This window comes from Miniopterus schreibersii (assembly GCF_964146895.1).
Source record: "Miniopterus schreibersii genome assembly, chromosome: 1".
Lineage (NCBI taxonomy): Eukaryota > Metazoa > Chordata > Mammalia > Chiroptera > Miniopteridae > Miniopterus > Miniopterus schreibersii.
The window spans coordinates 37,703,881-37,726,366 of NC_138101.1; the positions used below are offsets into that span (position 1 = coordinate 37,703,881).

General features: G+C 37.6%; 1 protein-coding gene across 1 annotated transcript in view; it reads left to right on the forward strand.

Annotated features, from left to right (window-relative positions):
• Window positions 1-21,034, forward strand: part of STAP1 (signal transducing adaptor family member 1) — a 30,716-nt gene extending 9,682 nt beyond the window's left edge. Inside the window, exons 3-9 of the mRNA XM_081141921.1 lie at window positions 2,576-2,689; window positions 4,688-4,744; window positions 7,303-7,469; window positions 9,175-9,303; window positions 14,754-14,823; window positions 18,347-18,443; window positions 20,138-21,034. Of these exons, the coding sequence (XP_080998047.1) occupies window positions 2,576-2,689; window positions 4,688-4,744; window positions 7,303-7,469; window positions 9,175-9,303; window positions 14,754-14,823; window positions 18,347-18,443; window positions 20,138-20,172 (669 nt within the window). The 3' untranslated portion in view covers window positions 20,173-21,034. The remainder of the gene's footprint in view (window positions 1-2,575; window positions 2,690-4,687; window positions 4,745-7,302; window positions 7,470-9,174; window positions 9,304-14,753; window positions 14,824-18,346; window positions 18,444-20,137) is intronic.
• Window positions 21,035-22,486: the final 1,452 nt, after the last annotated feature.

The following is a 22,486-nucleotide window of genomic DNA, read 5'->3' on the forward strand; positions in this document are numbered from 1 at the left end:
GTAAATGTAAAGCACATAGTGAGCATTCGTGCATCTTTATGTGTATTATTTCATTTAATTCTCATAACCACCCTGTAGAGTAGGTACTGTTTTAACCCTCACTTTAGAGAACTGAGTAGGCAAGTTTAAAGATTAAGAAATTGTACAAGATCAGACAGCTAATGAAAGGGGTACAATCCGAGTCTTGCTCCTGAGCCAGCATTCTTAACCAGTGTGCCATGAAGAGACTGTTATAATAAACTGGTATAAAAAGCGGATGCAGAATTTGGGGGGAATATTTTGGGTGACAGTCTCAGAAGACGGCACAGAAATGGAGCAGGCGGAAGCTGTAGATATTCAGCCTATGAGAGGGAAGAATTTAAAGCTGCATTTAAATATTTGAATGGCTGTCAGGAAGTCATGTGAAAGAGTCATGAATTTGTTTAGTGTTATTGCAGAGAAAAGAGACTAGGACCAGTGGCTGAAAACTGCCGGAAGGAAAACTGTGGCTTAATTCAAGAAAAACAAAAAACAAACAAACAAAAACTTGCTAGCAGGCAAAGCTGCATAGCAGCATGAGTTGCATGTTTTTGTGATGTGCAAACACAGACTGGATGACTACAGGGAGGCATATCCCGGAGGAGATTCAAGCATCAGATGGTAGCTAGATTAGACAGGCGACCTTCAAGGCTCTTTTCAGCACTACAACTGAAAACAAAGAGTTATGACCTCCTTTTTTCTAATCAATAGCTCAGCTTACAGGTACTCTATCTAACTGGGCCACTTCTTCCTTTGTTGCTTCCTCTTGTCTCAGCAAAATTCATTGAGATTAATCTAGACAATCCATCAAAAAAGATTCTTGTGAAATTTTAAATTCTGTTCTCCTTCTATGTTGAATATCTCTTTGTTCATTGAAAAATAAATAGCCCAATCCAAACTTACCCTAAACCTTATCAATATAGAAATAGCTCTGGAAAATTTTACTTACTATTTTTATGTTCTGCTTTATTCAGAAAAACAATGCAGGATTTACAAGAATATAGTAAAATAAGTTATATTAGGCATAACTGAGAGAAAAATACAAGATAAAAAGAAGTCAAGAATAAGGCTAATTTAGTTAAAAATTACACCATAAAAACCCTACTATCTTTTCTAGAAGTGGTCCTAATCTTCCTAATACTAGAGAGCAAGTCTGGCTAGTTACATACAAACCAGTCTATATAGACCAGTTACTTAGAAGAAATATTTTTATTGTACTGTGATAAGATAGGAATTTCTTAATAGGATCCTTATAACCAGTAGTATGTGGTAATTGTTGAAAATGGCTTTCTGGAAAAAATATATGTATCAATATATGTATATAGATTATAAATATTATTTATAAAAAGAATGTGAAGCATAGTTAAAAATACATAATACTCTTTATTGTAATTTTCATATAAGCAATTGATTCTCATAGAATGTTTTTGCTGATATTTCTGAACTCATATCAGAATTGCAATTCAATCATGATATGACAACTGGAGTTGTTTTCCAATATACTGTTTTCCTAATAAATTTATTGTCATTAAATATATTTGACATCAATGTTGGCTAATATTTTTGTTTACATTAACAAGTAAGAGGAAAGTAAAACAATAATTATGTCAGAACTTCACCTATATTTCAATGATAGGAGCAACCTCTTTGCTGAATAACAGTTTTTGAATTATAGAATAATATTTTGTCAATTTTTTGTTTTGTTCAAAATACAAAAGTTTCAGACACAACAAATTTTAAAGTTTCATCTGCATTATTAATCTTATCTCCTTCACTGTCTTAAGTCTAGACCAGGAGCTAGCAAACTATGGCCCTTAAGCCAAATCTTGCCTGTGGCCCAATTTGGTATACTCTATGAGCTAAGAATACTTTCACACTTATAAAGTGTTGTTAAAAAGGAAGAAGAAGAATTTGCAACAGAGACTGTATGTGGTTTACAAAGCCTAAAACATTTACTATCTGGCTTTTGCAGAAAAAAATTGCTGGCCTCTGGGACAATTAACAAAACCATAAATCAAGCCCTAATTTATAAAGTTTGCCAATTTCCATGGTGTAAATACTCCCACCATGGCTGATTTCCACCTATCGTGTGACTTCACTGAAAATGCGGTAGGAGAAAAGCAAGGCAGCACACCATTATATAGTATTTCCATCACACAGAAATAAAGATGTAAGTAACTTTAAGAGCATAGAGAATATCATGTGGTAATATAATTAGAAAATGATAAATTTTGAATTTTAATTACCTTTGTTTTCAATTCATTTATTATATGTCTATATAATTTAACTTTTAATAAAGGCTGTATTTAACAAATAGCTAGCAAAATTCCTGAAAATTTAACAAATCATCTTTTGTAAACCTGTATGTGCCAGTTCCAGCACACCACCACATAAGACATTTTCACATGGGAAGGGAAGGGGTGACACATTGAAAAACCAGGATATCATGCAAAGTATAAATTAGTTGAAAGGAAAATATTATTTATTCTCCTTTCTACTAAAACTAGTGTATGTTACCCATGAAACAATTAAATGGGATTCCCCTTTGTCTTTGCAGTATGTTGACAAGTTAGACATAATAGACCTCACATGCCTTACTGAGCAGAATTCAGCTGACAAGAATTGTGCAAAATTCACCCTTGTTTTGCCAAAAGAAGAAGTGCAACTGCAGGTGAGTGAGGAGACGAAATTAGTCTGAAACAAGTTGTGGTTATAAATAGTATTCACCTCGTCACAGCCCAGTGGCTGAGCTAAAGAGGAGTTAGAGGAGTGCCAAGTCTTGTACTTTGTTAATCTTTCTTGCCTTTTGCCAAGAACTACGCTTTCTAAATAGGGACTTAAAAGGGCATGTTCACTTGTTTAGTATACAAGCACACTGAAACCATATTCTTTGTCCTGTGACAAAGTCAGGGATCCCACCTGGTGTTTTTTAAAAGTTGTCCTTGAATTGATATTCAAGAACTTGGCATTTACCAAGTTCTCAGATGATTCTGAGACATGTCCTACATGACACATGTTTAGAACCACTGAATTAAACAAGCCCATATTTTACAAATTGAGAGCCATTCTGCAAGGCCATTGGCTTATATGCTTAAAAACTACCAGTGTAAGGAAAGCCAAAACCAGACTGAACACCTGTTCCAATTATGGAAACTAGAGTCATGACAACTAAATGCAAAGTGTGATCTGGACTGGATCGTGAATCACACAAGGAAAAAACAAGCAAACACACAAAAGCCCAAAAGCTAATAAAGAGCATTACTGAGACAATTAGAAAAATTTAAAAAAACCTGTATACGAGATATACACAATTTGTGAAATATGGTATTAATATCTATTAATTAAAAGTCTAAACTCCACACCGACAGAGATCTGTACACCCAGATTTAAAGTGAGCCAATTAAACTCAACCAACAACAACAGTAAAAACAAAGAGAATAATTTGCAATTCAAGAAGATACAATTGGAGTTGACCTTAAAAGCACTGGTCATTAAACTTCAGTGCGCTACGAATCACTTGTACTTAGGAAATCCAAGCCGCACCCCACAAACCTGCGCCCCAGAATGAACGTTTTAAGCAAGCGCTCTCCCCAGGTGATCCTGATGTGATGGTTAAGAGCACAGGCAGGGCCAGTCATAAGCCGAGGTTGAATTTGGCTGTTCTATTTGCTGATTGTGTGATCTTAGGTAAGTTACTTAACTCCCCTTGTGCCTTGGTTTCTGCACCTGGTAGTAAGTCTGCTCAGATGGGCCCCTCTCACTGAGATCTACCGAGACTACTTTGTTAAAATGGCAACCTTTTCCCCGCCACGACTTTCTCGATCTTTTACCCTGATCTACATTTTATCTTTCTGATTATTTCCTTCTGACATCATATAATTTACTATTCTGTTTATTATTGATTGTTCCTTGCTAGACTGTAAACTCTATGAGAATAAGGATGTTTTTGTTCTCTGATCTAAACCAGTACTAGAATAGTGCCTAGCACTAAAAGGCACTCGATACCTGTTAAATAAATAAATCTGTAAAAAAAATGATAGTACCTTTTGCTATGGAGATCAAATACGATAATACATGTGAATAGAATAGTAGCTGCTACTTGTAAGAACTTAATAAATGTTGGCCATATTTGAAGTTTTTAGAGCTAACAACTGTTAAGTGTCTAAGGAATAACTTCATTGGTTCTACCTGGTTGCCCCAAATTTAAAGCCAGTCATTGTTAAATACCAACTGTGGGATTGACCATGAATTGACATACTGCAGAAATAAGTGGGCTATCATTTAAATTTTTCTAAGTTAAGTAAATTTGTATAATTTTACTTGTTTACTAAGCAAACACATTAAAGCTATATACGCTGTCTTCTGATAAAAGCAATATTAAAATATTCCACAACAAATACACATTAACAGTTCTAAGCAAAAAGAAAAATGAATTGTTTATTCTAGTCAACTGATTCTAAATGGTGCAAAAAATTACAACTGACTGTTTTAAAACAATGTGCTTCAATAGAAGAATATGCATTTTTGTTGACCGTGCTGATTTTTGATGGCATACACATCTTGAGTTTTTTCAAGCAATCATGAAATTTGGAAGTTATTTGAAGTTAATGAAAGTGTTAACATTCATGGTCATTGTCTTTTCTTTATCTGTTTTTGTCTTCATCTTTAGACAGAGAACACAGAAAGTGGGGAAGAATGGAGAGGATTCATTCTGACAGTAACAGAGGTAGGAAAAATCACTCGGTTGATTGTTTCATTCATTCAACAAATATTTACTGAACATTTACTATGAGCCATGCAGAGTGAAAGGGGTCAAAGATATAGCCGTTGAAGAAGATAGATATAAATCTTCAGACTTACTTGTGAATTGCTATTTTTATCCAGTGGATGGAGAGGGGAGAAATAAACAAGTAGACAAGCAAGATAATTTAAAATGTGATTATTGCTATGAAGAAAATAAACAGGGCAGTGTGCTAGCTAACAAATAACAAGTGGTCAGGGAGATTCAGTTTTTGGTATCATCCTTGTGATACAATGGTCCTTTGAATATTCTGATATTTTAGCTTAAATGTCATTCTCTAAAATACTTTCCAAGTCCATACTTATTTAATACATATTTATAAAATGCTACCTGAGATGGATTGTATGAATAACATAGACAATGTAACAGGGAGGGACCATCAAAACAAAACTCACTTTGAAAAGTTTGTTTAGTGACTCTTAAGACAAAGGGATGCTGATCTGTTAGACTCTGTGGCATCTCATTTGAGATCAATAGTAAGATCTACTGCTTATGGTTTACTGCTGTAGTGAGATAACCACCATTAGTTTAAATAAAGCCACTGTAGCAACTGTCTTAGAAGCAAGGGGTACTTTTATAATCAGCCCCCCAAAGAGCACCATATTTTCTAATACTTTTAGCAGATAAGAAAATGTTCTGTTTTTTAGGGTAAGTTAAACACAGACTCTCTCCAAAGCTAGTTCCTAAGTAAAGGCTTTGCAGTCACCTGAAATAAGCACTGCTCTTTACTGAGACGACAGAGGATAGTTCTTTATCTTAGCCAATAAAAGTTGGAGGCTCAGCTACTGTGTGGGTAAATCATAGGTGGCTTCAAAAGTAGGCCCGTTAAAGGTGTGAAAGACATGCTGACTTTGGGGGAGGGAGAACCCCTCTGAGGCGCTGCATTCCTGCGGAAACAGGTACCCCGGCGGTGTCTGAGTGGGGGTCAAGGAGCACAGTAAAACCACTGGGAAAGCTTCGGGGTGCATCTCTCTGCTACACTAATTATACTTCATGTTTTGGCCCCAAAGTTTTGTTTTCATTTTTTTTTCCCCCTTGAAGAAAGGATAAAAAACATCATTTTTAAATTAAAATATATGTAGGTATATTACAGAATATAAAATTTATGTGAATTTCCAAAAGAAGAGATGTTACCTTAAATTTTGGGCTCTATAAATGTTGTTTTTGCACAACAATCCCAGATCACTCTGTGCTGTTGTTAGAACTTTAGGAGAAGTTTGAGAAACACAGACTATGGTTGAAAGAGCTGAGATGTTGCTTTTGAATTAAAGAAAATGGAGTTTGAATCTTGGTTTTACAATTTACTAGCTATGTGACCCTAGACTAGTTATTTAATCTTCTGAATCTGTTTTTTGTGTGTTTTTTTCATTTGTCAAGTAGGATACCTATCTTGTAGCATTGTTCTGAGGATTGGCAATAATACAATGCTTGGGGTGTAATAGGTAATTAGTAAGGAGGAGCTGTTTCATTAGCTTTCCCTCATTCTATTATTTTTTTCTGGATTGGTATATAAGAAAATAACCTTACTGATTATTAGTTAGCTTAGTTATCCAGGAAAATATTCTCTAAGCCGTTTGATTATGTGCCCTTATCAGTACATTTTTATTTCAAATTTCATATATACGTACATACATGTGTTTTAAAATATAGATAATTACATGAATTAATTAGATAATAAGTAAATAGAAAATGAAGTTTCAGTGTTTTCTTCCCAACACCCCCTGGAAAGCAGGGACCCCACTCTGGAGATGAAGATGTTAATTAGGCACGGCTGCCCCAAAATGCAGGCTAGGTAGTGTCACATAAAGAAAGCATTCTACCGTTCAGGTTGCACTTTCCAAGAGCACACAGCTGGCCATAAAGAGGTCTAACCAGGGCTATAAACGTAGACCAGGAAGGTATAGGTCACACAATCCAAAATACATCTCTAGTAAAGGTTAAAGAACAGTAGTAAGTGAAACGGTAACATAACCCTCATGTGTGAGTAGAACTATGAACTACACACAAGCACACCAAAATACACACCTGACTGCTGAGCTCAGTCCCCAGTGGAGTGCCATTTCAACGCCAGGCTACCATACAGCTGGTGGAGTAATTCTCGGTCACCTGGGGGAGAGCTGTGCGCTTTGCAGGTGCTCTGGGGCTTCCCTGGCAGTGAGAACAAGCACACTCAGAATGAAAACACGACGAATCTGTTGTTACGTCAGTTAGCCTGTAGTGCAAGGTGGGTGTGCTTTGCTTTGGGGCCAAATCAAAAGGGACATTTCTTGGAAGAACATTGTACACCCTGCGCAGGTTCTAGTTGGTTTAGAGGCTGTTCTAGGACACCTAACCTTCCCCCAGATCGTCTGTGCATGCTTCTACCCACCCATCTCCGTCAGGTATCTGAAGCTCCCTAGGACCAGAACAGGCTCCTCTTTGCTAAAAACTGGTTAGTGATTTTGCTGTCTTTCTTGTTTGCTTACTGTTTTAATTGGTTTCAGCTGTCAGTTCCCCAACATGTGTCACTCCTGCCTGGACAAGTCATTAGGCTGCATGAAGTCTTAGACAGAGAAAAGAAAAGGCGGCTTGAGACAGAGCCGAGTACATCTCTGGAAGAAGAGAGGGAACCACTTGAGGACTACGTGGATGTCCTGAACCCTATGCCAGTGTAAGTGCACCATCAACTCCAATTTATTTATGAGTGTTAATATTCATTTCTTTTTATCAATATCAAGGAGAGTTAGTCAATGACCTCATTAAACAAGGGCATAAGCTGTCTGTGGACAAACGGCATATTTCTGAGTGCATGCCACATTTCCTCTTCTGTGTCATGATCAACAAAATGCAAAATGCAGGTTGGTACCAACTCTCTTACCACACAGGAAATCCCCTTCCACCTACACTTCAGACCAAACAGATATTCTTTCCAAAGTTTAAACCTAAATAAAAACTGCTAAGAGGAAGGAAGGAAATTACATTTTTTCACCCTGCAACTTTCTGATTGACTGATTTTCTCTCAGAAAATTATAGCAAAGAATTAAAAACACACACGTGTATATACACATAAAACACATAGACACAGACAATAGTGTGGTGTTAGCCAGAAGGAAAGTGGGTTGGGGCGTACGTTTAGGTGGGTAAAGGGGCATGAATAGGGACGGAAAGAGACCTTGCTTTGGGCAATGGGTGCACGAGGCAGTGTGCAGGTGATGTTTTGTTGAGTTGTACACTTGAAACCTGTATGAGTCTGCAAACCAATGTCACCCCAATAAATTCAGTTAAAAAAATAACTGGAAGTTCTATCCAGTTGTTAGTCAATCAGTGATTAGTCATTGAGCTGTACTTTGAGGATGGCCCAGTGTAGAGTGTATGGTATTGTTGGAAAAATGAAGAGGCACAGAACATGCTGAATTCAGCAACATCCTACATCTGTTTTTTACTATTATATTGTTAAAAAGTGTGACTAAGATTGTGAACGCCTTCCTCCTGGAATCATGGTCGAGTTCTTATCAGTAAACTTGTCTTGGTCCCACCTTTGACATCAGGTTCTGATTCACGTTCTTTCTGTGCTATAATCACCGAAACCTGCCCACCAAAACATTTAGCTGAAACCAATGACTGATAGGCTGATAAGTTAGAAGTCACAGACTGCTTCTTTTTCTTTTGTGCTCAATAAAACAATATATGTTTTAACAGATAAATAAAAAGACTAAAATTATTCCTTGTTCCACAACTCAAAGACATTTGCTGTTAGCATTTTGATGTATTACAAATCCTGCCAGATATTTCTCTGTGACTGTATAGTTCATGGACTACAACATTTACTATAAAAATGAGAAGTGCTTTCTTAAAAATTTGACACGTAAAAACATCACCAATGTCATAAGAAAGCCATATTATACCAAAAGGAGTGAGTTAAGACATCCCCTTAAATATGATTTAAAAGCAAGACCATGCAAGAGAAGCATGTATAGAGGTGTTTTGTATCTCTGGAAAGAAACCACCAACAAATATTATTTACCCAAGAGCCTATCATTATAAACTGAGACTTGAGATACATTGTTAATTCTTGTCTTAGATTTTTGAATGGTAATGGCAATTTTATACTGATCAGTAGATAACTTTTCAGGTCCCCTTTAGTTAGAGAAAGAGGCTTTGGAGGGATGAGGGATGGAGGGCTTTAAGCATACACACACTCACAGTGACACATAGTGTAATAATAGTAATTATAATCATATTGTAATTGGAATAATGAAGCTGGGATTTTAAGAAAAGTTAATGACTGCAGTTCTTAAAGTTATTTTAGAAGCATTTTTTCAAGTAATGATCTTTATTAGTTTAAAAAATGTCTGTTTTTTATCTCACCTCTGTAGATGTTTTTATACAGTGTCTCGAAAAGAAGCAACTGAGATGCTCGAGAAGAATCCTTCCTTGGGAAATATGATCCTGAGGCCTGGGAGTGACAGCAGAAACTTCTCCATCACTATTCGACAGGAGACAGAGTATGTTTAATTTAAAAACATGTGAAATCATTAAAAGCATGGTATCACTTTAGAAAGCAAAGTCATAAAGCTCAGGTCAGCACCAGCTATGTGTTTTGTTGGGGCTAAAAATATGACCAGAACAGGGAGGGAATGTTACAGGGATAAGCAGTGCTGAAGGCTCAGCCAAGTAGGAGGGAAGAGGAGTGAACTACTTTGGTCCTGGATACACTTCGTTCATTCATTCATTCATTCATTCATTCATTCATTCATTCATTCATTCATTCATTCCAACAAATAATTTTTGAGCAGTTACTATGGGCCAAGTAATATTCTGAGGATGCAGCAGTGAGCAAAACAACATCCCTGGTTTAAGGAAGCTTACGTACCAGCAAGGAAACACAAACTATAAATACATAACCAAAAATGTCATACACATGCTAATAAGGCCTATGGAAGTAAAATACACCAGGATGAGGGGACTCTCAGAGGCAGTAGAGAAAATTACATGCATTCTTTGGTAGCACATACTCTAAAGTTGGCATGATACAGAGAATGCCATGTGTAAGGATGACATACAAATTCATGAAGTGTTTTATATTTAAAAAAAGAGAAAATTTTTTAGTTGCTCGTTTCAATATAGGGTTGTCAGGGAGGGTCTCCTTTATTAACCTGACATTTCAGCAGAGATCTGAAGGAAGTGGGGGAACAGACCAATTCAGTATCTGGGACAAGGGCATTCCAGGCAGCAAGCGCAGGCGCCCAGAGGCAGGAGAAGGCTTGGTTTGTTTAAGAAACAAGAGAGGCCTTTGTGACTGCAGTGGAGCTAGGAGAAAGCGGCAGGAGATGAGATTACAGAGGTGGGGTAGGGACCGATGTGCTAAACCCGACAGATCATTGTGGGGACATGGGTTTTACTGTGAATGACAGAAGAGGCCATTGGGGTGTGATGAGAAAAATGACATGGTTTGGTGTATCTATGAAAAGGGCCATTTAGGGGCCTGCTGTCAAGGGTAATAATTTCTTTCTGGTAAAATGGTTTATGTTTGATAGAGAAAGTAACATTTACACGTACAAGTTGATTTTTCTGTGTAGCTACGGTGGTTGGATCTTTTAAGTTTCACTGCAGCTCTCAAAGTCTATGAAAACGTGCATTGCAACAGTAACTCTGGTTTAGTTAATATTTTCACAACTAATAATACAATTAACATAATAGAGGTTTTTGTTCCATATGAAAATATTCAATAAGTGATTCTTATTCAGAAAAAAGAATAAACAGAACTTTCCTTTTTGAATTTTTTTTTTCCTGAGGGTAACATTCTATTAATTTTTTAGTTATAACATATCTATCAATGAATCTACCTTCCAATCTACCATAAGTATCAATAATTCTAAAGAGACTAAATATGAAGACGCTGACAATGAATAAAGGCCGTAAAAGAAAATAATCACAGGAAAAATTAAAATTATGACATTATGGCTGCATTGCCAGTAGGAGCCATGCCAATTACTTGCCAATTCAGCTTCATTCACTTGCCGATTGCTCTGCATACACTAGCCACATACACTGAATAGTTGGCCAGAATGTTAGATGGTAAATCAGATCCTGGGTCTGTGTGTGAAGAGAGTATGAACATCTATGTCAACCTAAACTTTTGGTTTCATTATTTTTTCATTTATTATAGGATAACATTTGGAGTTAATGATTTTCAATTAATATAGTAGAATATCATAGATAATTCAGTTATAATTTATTTATCATCTAATTGGCTACCTTGAAACAAATCCAACCTAAATAAAAATTATGGCATCAGTGGGCTCAGAAGAACTCCTGGGAGAAAAGTGGATTTTTCTGTTTAGTATATTCTGATCAAGGAGATTATCCTCTTTCAGAGTTTAGGAAATTAGATACCACATAAAAGATAGAATGTCTTTAACTGTTTATTTCCATGCTAAAAAATATGAATACACAAAAGCGAATTAAAATTTTTATCTTGCAGATTTTTTAAGAAAGATACCATCTAACTGGTTGGAAAGTAAACTAGATCACATACGAGAATGATAAACTTGTTTCCTTCATATTATTTTCTTGGTTGGATAGGATGTTTGACCAATTTGCATGTGAACCCCGATTTGCATGTTACTATTTTGCATGAAACAAACAAAATCCTGAGACCTAATGGCTCTTTAAGGACTGTGCATTTCCTGCACAGCAGCAGCTGGGTCCCTTGGAAGGTAGTCTACATTAGCCCAACTTTTGCATTGCACTGTACAAGGGAGCTATGGGAAATAAAGGTTTTTTTCTGTTGTAGATGTGGTTTTTGACCAAATGCAAGTAGTTTCTACACTTAGGATATGAACTTATAGTTTTTATATATATTTGTATTTTATTTAAACTCATAAGAATCTGGCAAAGGAGTACATTTCAAAGTTATTTCTCATTATAGTATACTCACTTCCAGTTTGAATTCATGTAGTTCATGCTTTTGTACTGATAGTCATAAGAATATAATATTTCATAAAACTAATAACCTCCCCACCCTAAAAGTTCGTATTTAGAAAGCAAGGAGTGAGGTAGAATGGTTGAACTAGAGCATTCTAAAACTGGAGTCAGTATAAGCTTATTTGGACTTTGCGGCATGAAAGCTGTTAACAATTTTTTAACTGTTATTGTACAAATTTTTCTTATGAGTCAGAATATAATGTTACATATTGTTATATGTGTCCTCTAATGTCTCAAAATGGGTCTTTTAGAATCCCCAGATTCCACATCTTTCATTTAACAGTTCACTTAAAGGATAGCAATTGCAGAGGGTAGTAGAATTGTAGCTTGTTGGACTGTAGAGCTCAGTATTAAGGTTGGCAGGAACCCAGACTATTAGGAAGCACCTGCTCCCCACAGAGCCAGCTCATGTCTTACAGGTTGCAGGAGACACGCTCAGCCATGCACGTTCAGATGAGTGTGTCTGGTAAAACACTAGCTGAAAAGGACAAGTTGGTTTACAAACACATCATGAAAGGAAAATTATCTCCATCTGTTAACAAACCAGCTGTGGGAGGGAACACTAGTCCTCAGAAAGAAGCAAAAGCCATTCAATGTCAAACTATCAGGTGATTCCTCTTGTAAAATCTCATCCACCTTTATCCAGCTCAGTGGTATGTGAATTCGTAAGACCTAAAGCTATTCTTACAACTAAGGTCATGGCTTGGCAGGGTTTCCTAAACATCGTTAGGACTATGTGGCAAGCCAGCAGTGTAACCACTTAGGAAAGCCATTAACCAAGGAAGCAGTAGAAAACATCTACCCCAAATTCATTCTTTTGCAAAAATTGAGGTCAGAAGCTAAGAACAAGTATTTATAACCACACTGAAGACCACACATTCTTTTTTAAAGACAGGCTGCTGCTTTTTCTGAGGTCATACACATGAAACCGCAATATACTAAACTTATCAGTCTCATTTTTCCTGCTCCCTTTATTCCTTTGGAGAAACAAAATATGAAAGAAAAACAAAGGTCTAAAATGAGTCAAAGCCTCAATGACTTCAATGGAATTTTTTCCTACCTTTCTGCTTCAGAACTCAGTCCTGTTAGTCAAAAGTTCCAGGAGGCCCTGTTAACCTTTGCTACCTCTCCGGTCGCAGCTTTGCCGTGATGATGACATGATGGTTATTACTGATGACAAGCACTGCCCCCACTTACAGGGTACCATTTGTGGGCGCCGTGTGGAGTGCTTGGCACGCATTTTCTTCAGGCACAATAAAAACAAAGACAGTATTTTCCATGAAGAAGCTGAGACTTACAGAAACTGCTAACTTAAAACAGTAAATTTTTAAAAAGTATAAAAAATAGTTATAATTTACTGCCAGACACTGTACGAAGGACCTTTCAAACAAAATTCACCCAACAGCTTTGTGAGCGAAGCACTGCCATCTCCGTTTTATAGACGAAGAAATAAAGGCTGAGAGCTTACAGGGCAGAACCAGCGTTTGAACCTAGGTGTTTGTAGTTATAAAGCCCACGCCTGCAAGCTTTCCATCAGTCTTCCAGGTCATGGCAATCCCTTATTTCATAGGAATACAGGAATTCTAAATGGAATTGCTGAGAGTTTCCGTAACTATGATTCTAAGGCTTGGTTTTCACGGTAGGGGTAAAGATGAAGCCAGAGCCACCCACCCCAACAGAGGGAACTTGTAAGACCGCCTCTGTCCGAAAGTATTTCCTTCACCAATCTGGAACTGATGGCTGAAGGTTCAGCATTAAGAAATAGTTTTTTTCCTTTTTCCCCTTTTTAGGAGGGGAGAGGGTTAGGTTTTACTGCTTGTTTTGAAGTAAAGCTCTAGAATAAGCCACTGGAATAAAATTAACTGTTTTTCAACATGATATACAATTGAGAGTAGGTTTGAATGTAACAGATGAGGAGAGAGCCCCTTGAACAGACGGCAGTTCAGTCCTAGAGACATGTGCTGGGCAGTGGGGAGCAGTGGGGAGAAAGGCGGGAGGCCTTGCGGACAAACTTCACCTGGTAGACAATTTCCTTCAGCCAGCTTCTGTAAATCTGACAGGTGCTCAATGTCTTTCAAGTAAATGGCAGTGTAATAAATGCTGTGTACTTTTCAATACCAGAAAAAGTCTTGGTCTTGACACTGTTGCCATGTGAATCAAGGGACTTCAAGGCAAGTATTCTGTTGTTCAAAACTAACTGGCATGGACACCGACTTAGCTCTCAGTGTAAGTTAGTTGTAGCAAATAGCACTTTGAGGTGGGCTCCTAAAGTTTTAAAAGTCAGTTTCACAAATACTTACTGTATGCCTGAGGCTGGGATACAAAAGTGAATAGAATGTGTTCTTAAGCAATTCAGTCAATAAAATAGCGCACGTTCAGGGTAGTATTAGAGTGCTATGTGACCTAGAAGAGGGAGACATTACGACTCATCTACTGCACTTACATGCTCACTTACGTGTTCACCCAGTACCTAACTCCTAGCATTTTCCCCATCTCTAAGTCTAAGGTGGAATATATTCAAGCAGGAAGAACAGTCACTGAGAGCTTTCTGACTGGGTTAGAGAGGAGGTGGAATAGAAAGTAATTTGCTTTCAGTAGTTCTTTCTACTTCTTTTAACATAGAGAATTCGTATTTGATTTGTATATGCCCGCCAAGGATTTTCCTAAGTTATGGCATTTGAAAATATAATTTCTGCCTAAAAGATTTTCAGTTGATTCCTTTATTTATCCCTGTTATTTTTTCTCACCGAACCACTCAATGACCCAGGTTTCCTGTATCGCTAGAGCGTAACCCCGCAAAAGGGAACACAGAGAATCAGTTAAACAGAAAAACACACACCACCTTTTTTGCTTAGTCTTTGAAATATAGGTTTTATTATACAGGTGACATTTTATACTCACTTCAGTTTGATTTGACCCAACAGTACACTCAAACAGATATTAACTTTTTTTTTTAATATCATTTTAGCATGCCAAGAATCAAGCACTACAAAGTGATGAGCGTTGGAAAAAACTACACTATAGAACTGGAAAAACCTGTAAGTAGCTATTCTATTTCCTTCTTGTTGATGAATTTTCTCCTGCTTCCTTCCAAACTTACCTTGTAGAACACAAAAAAAGGTGGAAGAGTAGACTCCTTGCCTAGGAACACAGTGCTGGAGAGAAAGAGCCATGTCGAGCAGCTCCGAGGTGGCAGATACCCAGGGCGAGAAGTGAGATGTAAGAGCAGGTGGATGAGGCAGAATAGGACATAATCTGCTAAACATTATTCACACTTCTCTTTTTCTGTAAATCTTTATAGTCATTTCAGGGAGAGATATATTTTGTTAAGCGGTTGTTTTATGTCCTCCAAATTACTTAAATATGCTTATTTCTTTAGCATATTTTTTATTTTTCCATTACAGTTGACATTCAACATTATTTTATAATTTCAGGTGTACAGCATAGAAGTCAGACATTTATATAATTTACAAAGTGATACCCCCAATACGTCCAGTACCCACCTGGCACCGTACACAGTGATTACAATATTGTTGACTATATTCCCTGTGCTGTACTTTACATCCATGTGACTATTTTGTAGCTACCAATTTGTGCTTCTCAATCCCTTCACCTTTTCCACTCAGTTCCGCAATCCCCTCACATTGGTTGTTCTCTGTATCTGTGAATCTGTTTTGTTTGTTCATTTATTTTGTCCTTTAGATTCCACATATAAATGAAATCACACGGTGTTTTTCTGTCTCACTTACTTCACTTAGCATAATACCGTCTAGGTCTATCCATGCTGCCTCAAATGGTAAGATTTCTTCCTTTTTATGGCTGAGTAATATTCCACTGTATATATGTGCCACACATCTTCTTTATCCACTCGTCTATTGATGGGCACTTGGGTCGCTTCCATATCTTGGCTCTTGTAAATAATGCTGCAATGAGTATAGGGGTGCAAATCTTTTTGAATTAGTGTTTTGGGTTTCTTTTGATAAAAACCCAGAAGTGAAATTGCTGGGTCATCAGGTAGTTCTATTTAATTTTTTTAGAAACTTTGGTACTGTGTTTGATGGTGGCTGCACCAATCTGCATTCCCACCACAGTGCACGAGGGTTCCCTTGTCTCCACATCCTGGCCAACACTTGGTTTATTGACGACAGTCACTCTGACAGGTGTGAGGGGATATCTTGTGGTTTTAATTTGCGTCTCTCTGATGATTAGTGATATCGAGCATCTTTTCATGTGTCTCTTGGCCATCTGTATGTCCCCTTTGGAGAAGTGTCTATTCAGGTTCTCTGCCCACTTGTTAATTGGATTTTTAAAATTTTTTTTTTGGTGTTAAGTTGAATGAGTTCTTTGTTAAGTTTTGGATACTAACTCCACATCGAATGTATTATTAGCAAATAGTTTCTCCCAATCGTTAGGCTGTCTTTTCATTTTGTTGATGGTTTCCTTTGTTCTGCAAAAACTTTTATAGTTTGATATAGTCCCATTTGTTTATTTTTCCTTTTGTTTCCCTTGCCTGAGGAGATATATAAAATATTACAAGAGCAATGTCAGATATTTTATTGCCTATGCTTTCTTCTAGTTCTATGGTTTCAGGCCTTACATTTAAGTCTTTAATCCATTTTGAGCTTATTCTTGTATACGGTATAAGGTGGTGGTCTAGTTTAATTTTTTTTTGCATGTATCTGTCCAGTTTTCCCAACTCCATTTATTGAATAGACTGTTTTTACCTCACTGTATATTTTTGCCTCCTTTGCCACTAATTGACCATACAGGCATGGGCTTATTTCTGGGCTTGATGTTCAATGTGCTTATTTCTAATGGGAAAAAAGCTGTGGGTGCCTAGTCCTCTCATACCCACCACGCAGAATTTCAGGAATCTCCCTCAACAGCAACCTAACAGTGAAGAGAGGGTTTGGCCCTGGCCGGTGTGGCTCAGTTGGTTGGGCATTGTCCCATGCACCGAAAGGTTGTGTTTGTTCCTGGTCAGGGCACATGTCCAAGTTTCGGGTTCGATCCCCAGTATGGGGCATGCAGGAGGCAGGTGATCGGTGTTTCACACTCACATTGATGTCTCTCTCTCTTCCTTTCCTTTCCCCTCTCTAAAAATCAGTAAAATATATTTAAAAAGGGGTTTTGGCCTCTTCTGCAACCCCCTGCTCCCCCAGCCAACATATCATGGGGCCAGAGATGCAGGATCATAACCACTACATACTCTCCTTGGCACAGAGCTAGTACTTTACGTACGTCTAATTGGTTCTTTATCACAATCCTGACGCAATGCCTGTTTTACAGGGGGGAAAGGTCGTATTTACACTGGTCTCTACCAGTGAGAATGTAGTCATGTAGCCTATTGTCCAGGATGCTGAAATAGGGTAGATAGGCCTATGATCTTAGGTTGCAGTGGTGAAAAGACTGGGCTAGGAAAGTAGTATCACTAAATGGAACCTATGGTTCTTGAAGATGTTGACAGTATCTTTTCTAAAACTGAGCTTCCAGCTCTCCTGCCCCTCCAAGCCCACTGTGTTGATCAAACAGAGAAAGGGTATGGTTGAATTAATATTTTGACCATAACCTTTAGTGACCTTTGCCAAGAGCAAGGCAGTTGCTGGTTCACATACTCCACTTAAACCTGTGCTATAAATGCTTCCCAGAGGCTCTCCCATGTCCATTCCTGATGGGGATTTTTCAAAAATTCTAAGGAAGGAAACAGAACTAAAGAAGGGAAATCCAAATGACCAAGTGAATGGAAGCAACAGTCAGGCAACAAGAATGTGTCTCTGCAAGTGGTAAACTGGGCTCATTTATCTGTCATTAGCCCAAACAGTTCCCCACATAAGGAAATCCAACAGCCTGGATTATTCTTTCACCTTTTACATTTCCCAACCCTACCCCTCAACCAGGTTGTCCCTTTCTGAAAAGTTTTCCTCTTTAAGGTTACTGGGGATGTTCAGCTTTAATCTGATTTTACTTGTATAAAAATATTAGGGATAGCAACGCATTGCAGTTATTCCTAGCCAAGCAAATTATCCTGTTACAATGAGATATTAAAATGCTAATTTCTGTTTGTTCCAAGCAGAAGAAACCAATATAGTTAAATTAAGCAAAAATAAATTTAAGAACATAGGAAACACATAGCATGACTAGAAGGCATGGAAATCAGGGACTAGGAAACAGTTACTTACAAAAACCATTGGATTAGGAATGTACTAGCCTTCCTTGTTCCTCTACTCAAGTTCAAATTTCAGGAAGGGAGCATTTCTGACCTAGCTTGAGCTGCATTCTCATGTAATAACTGGGGAAGAGCAGAGTACCTAATTATTGTCCACCAAAAGGTATCCAGTGGGAAAGGGGTAATTCCTCAACGGGAAGTCAGCATGATTATAAAGGAGAAATAAAATGTATGGGTAGGCAAAACCATTCAGTAAGCCACTGAAGTGAGGTATGGCTACGATTTTCTGGAGGTCAGGAAATACACAGTCATCTCTTATTAGATTTCATTGAGCTCCCCTCACGCTACCTTTACACAGGTGACACTGAACCTTCTCTCATGCTCTCTTTATACAGGTAACACTTCCAAACCTTTTTAGCGTTATTGATTATTTCATGAAGAAGACTCGAGGAAATTTACGACCATTCATATATTCAACTGATGAAACCCTCGGTATGTCCTTCATTTCATTGCCGTATTAAGGAAAGCAAAGCAGAGCAAAGCAAAACAAAACCCTGCCTGTGATTTGTAATACCTCCCAGGTAGCAGTGTAGTTCTGCTTTTAAATTTACCCAATTAGACATAATTTTGTCCCTGACCCTGTGAAAATAAGGGCGTACCAATATATCCTGGTGGACAGAGGATGGGCTCACAGTAGAAACAGAAAAACCCTGAGGCATGGGTTATGACTGTTAACTTCACTGCATTATTCTACTTGCCTTTATCAAACAAATTCAGAGAAAAGAAGGAAACCGTAACAGCCCTGGAAACCAAAGAGGACATATAAAGGTAGGGTCTGGCAACAGTGTCAGGCGCTCCAGACACGCTAACAGGGACAGGGACTGACCAGGGGACTGGCCATGAGGCAGGAGACGGCCAAGACATCCCGTTCACTACAAAGGCAGAAGTCAGAGCACGGAAACGAGGGGTGGAGGGTGGTAAGAGACTACCGATCAAGATTACAGATAGCAGGCAGCACCAACCACAGAACTTGGGGGGCCCCTTGTTCATAAACAATTAAGAAATTTAAAACACTGATAGGAGATCATTAAACCAAACATGAGACCCTGTGCAACTGCAGTTCACATGACCATGAAACTGGCCATTTGTACTCATATTTAGGCAGAGCAGGGCAGGCTGGTTGTCTCTCTTTATCCTTTGAAACAATCCCCGGTACATGGGCATTTGAGAAGCCATAGCAGGAGACATAAAAAATATTTCCAGCTTGTTTGGATTCAGTTATCAAAACAAGTTCCTGTTCCTGCAGACTGCGAGGAAAAACAACTTTGGCTCCCTACAGCTGGGCATATCTGAGAAATCTCCTTAATTAAAAGGGCAGCAAGTTTGCCCTGGCTGGGTGGCTCACCTGGTTGGTGTGTTGCCCCATACACTAAAAGAATGCAGGTTGGATACCTGGTCAGGGCACATACCTAGGTTGCGGGTTCTATCCCCAGTTGGGGTGCGTACAGGAGGCAATCGATCAGTGCTCTCCTTCTCTCTCAAGTAAATAAAAACATATCCTTGGGTGAGGATTATAAAAAAAAAAAAAGGGTAGCAAGTTTAAGATTTAAAGCACGTCTATAAATTTTGTGATGCCAAATTAAAAAAAAACTTTGAATCTGAAGGAACTTTAGAAAATTATCCAGTATAGTGTTTTATCTACACATTCAGTACAGAAACCAACTCTAAGATGTGACTATTCAGGATGCTTGAAAATTTCTAATTATAGTCACCTCACTGATTTTTGAGGCAGCACAGTTCACTTTTGGTTAGCTCTCATATTAACAGAATTCTTCCTTAATATTGACTATGAAATATCCCTTCTTTTAACTTCTACATATTAATCCAATTTCTGGCATTGAGACAACACGGGATTTAGCCGCATACCCCCCCGACCCCCCCCCCCGTCTCTGTCATCTATAAATTATTGGTTCCTTCAGCACTCTCACTCTGGTCTTTGCTCTTTTTTTGTACACTATTTTCTGAGCATCTCTCTTAAAACATAACCACAAGGGATGAACACATTACTATAGATATGGCCAGCATAGTACATTACTTGGGCTTTATGCAGGTAAATACCACCTAAGAGAAACCTCTGGGAATGAGCTATTAATACTATTAATAAGCCTTTTTTTCTTCTTCTCTAGAGACCGAAGGATTTCCTGTAACATCTCTAAAATAAAATAAAAAAGAGAGTGGGGGGAAATCCAATGTAATTTGCTTCTTCCATGGATGATACTGTGTCAGTTACCTAATGCTCTGTAACAACCACCCCCAGAACATGGTGGTTAAATCAACAAACCTTTTATCTGCTCATGATTCTGTGCATCAGCAATTTGGACTGCACCATTCTCTTCATGTGGTGTCTAATCCTCAAGGAAGTCAGCTCAGGCTCCCACATGAGATCTCAGAGCAGTTACGGAGAAAAGTGTAACTGCATGTCCTTGAGCTAGAAATTCTTAAGTGTTGAGAATAAAGTTCAGAAAGTCCTTACTTAAGCTGCTGACAGGTTCTGCACTATTAAGCAAAAGAATGTTTAAACAAGTTAAGTTCCTACAGCATCTCATCAATGTTTTAACAAAACAGACATTGAACTAAACCATACTGAGGACCTGCCTTCTTGGAGCTTTTAATACAGAAGCTGTGAAGTGCATAAATAATTCCAAGTGTAATATGTTTTATGTACAGGGGCTGTATTTCTTTCTTTAAAAAAGTTATTATTTACGTACAATAACAGTTTTGGTGTAGTCCTACCAGTTTTGACAACCACCACCACAATCAAGATACAGAAAGTCCCACCACCTCAAAAAATACCATGTTCCTCCTTTGTAGTCAGCCCTTTTTATTGTCAATCTCTGGCAACCACTGTTTTCCATTCCTATAGTTTTGCATTTTCCAGAATGTCATATAAATAAAATCACAGTATGGAATCTTTTGAGACTGATTTCTTTCACTCATCATAATATCTAGATTCACACAAGTGTAGTATGTATTACTCGCTTGTGTGGTTTTTTTTAAGGCTGAATAGTATCACTGTATGGAGATACCAGTTTGTTTATCCACCCACCAATTTAAATGAATTAGGGGTTTCCAGTTTTAGGAAATTATTAAATTATATAAATATTATTATACAGATTTTTGTGTGAACATGTCTTCCATTCACCTGGTTAAATATCTAGGAATGAGATAAGTGTACATTTATCTTTATATGAAACTGCCAAACTCTTTTTCACTATGGTCTTTTATGCATCTCTGCCATCCATGTCTGAGAGTTCTAGTTGCATTCTCACCAGCACTTGATACTATTTTTTAAAAAAGATTCCAATAAGTGTGTAGTGGTCTCATTTGGTTTATTATGCATTTCCATAATGATTTATTATGTTGAGCATCATATACTGAATTAGGTAAAATATCTGTTTAAATTTTTTGCCCATATTTTTATTAGGTTGTTTTATTGAGTTTTGACACTTCTGTGCATGTTCTGAATACAGGTCCTTTGTCAAATGTGATTTGCAAATATTTTGTGGTTTTTTAAATTTTTTTAACAGTGTCTTTCGAAGAGAAGTTTTCAGTTTTGATGAAGTACAAATTATCAATTTTTGCTTACTTTTGTTGTAGCTGAGAACTCTTTGGCTAATCTAAGACCACAAAGATTCCCCCCCCCCCCCCCCCATGATATGTGTTACATTTAAGTCTCTGATGCATTTGGAATTTTTAAGATTAATTTTATTGGCATTTAGGCATGTAATTGTTCAGAACCATTTGTTTAAAAAAATCATCCTTTATTTATTAAATCACCTTTGATTACTATATTTTTAAAGTAATTCTTAAAATCAGGAGGTTTAAGTCCAACTTTGTTCTTTTCAAAATTGTTTGGACTAGTCTAGTTTCTTTGCCTTTCAGTACAAGTTTTAGGATGCACTTGTTATCTACAGGAAAGTCCTCCTGGGTTTTGATTTGGATTTCGCTAAATCTGTAGATCAGTTCAGGGAGAACTGACAGAAGGATGAGTTCTCTTTTGGGGTTTTAGATGCTCATGCTACCACAGCTACAGTGCAGTGCCTTGACTAGGGGCCATCCTCAGAGCAGGAGTGGAAAAAACAGAAAATGGAAAAAAAATGACCAAAACGGGCTGTTCACATAAAATGTCCATACTTTTAGAAACAGCCAGATTACTATTGCTCTGGTGGCTGAACTGGTTCAGTTTGCTTTGCGATTAGAACAAGTTACTCAACTTCCCTGCACTTCAGATTAGGAAATGATATATGAACAGATGGAATCAGAGGGACACATGGAGAGACATTTAAAATAATCAGACTATCTTTTGTAGAATGATGTATTTTTCTTGCAAAAGCAGAAAGACAATGGAAGAGTAAACTGGGAAAGTAAATGAGAGTAGAAATAGAACTTTCTAAGAAAAATTATGAAAAGGTAAAACCGATCTTGATAAATAGTGCTGAAGTTTTAAGAAAACTGTGGGGAGCCCTATAATTGTT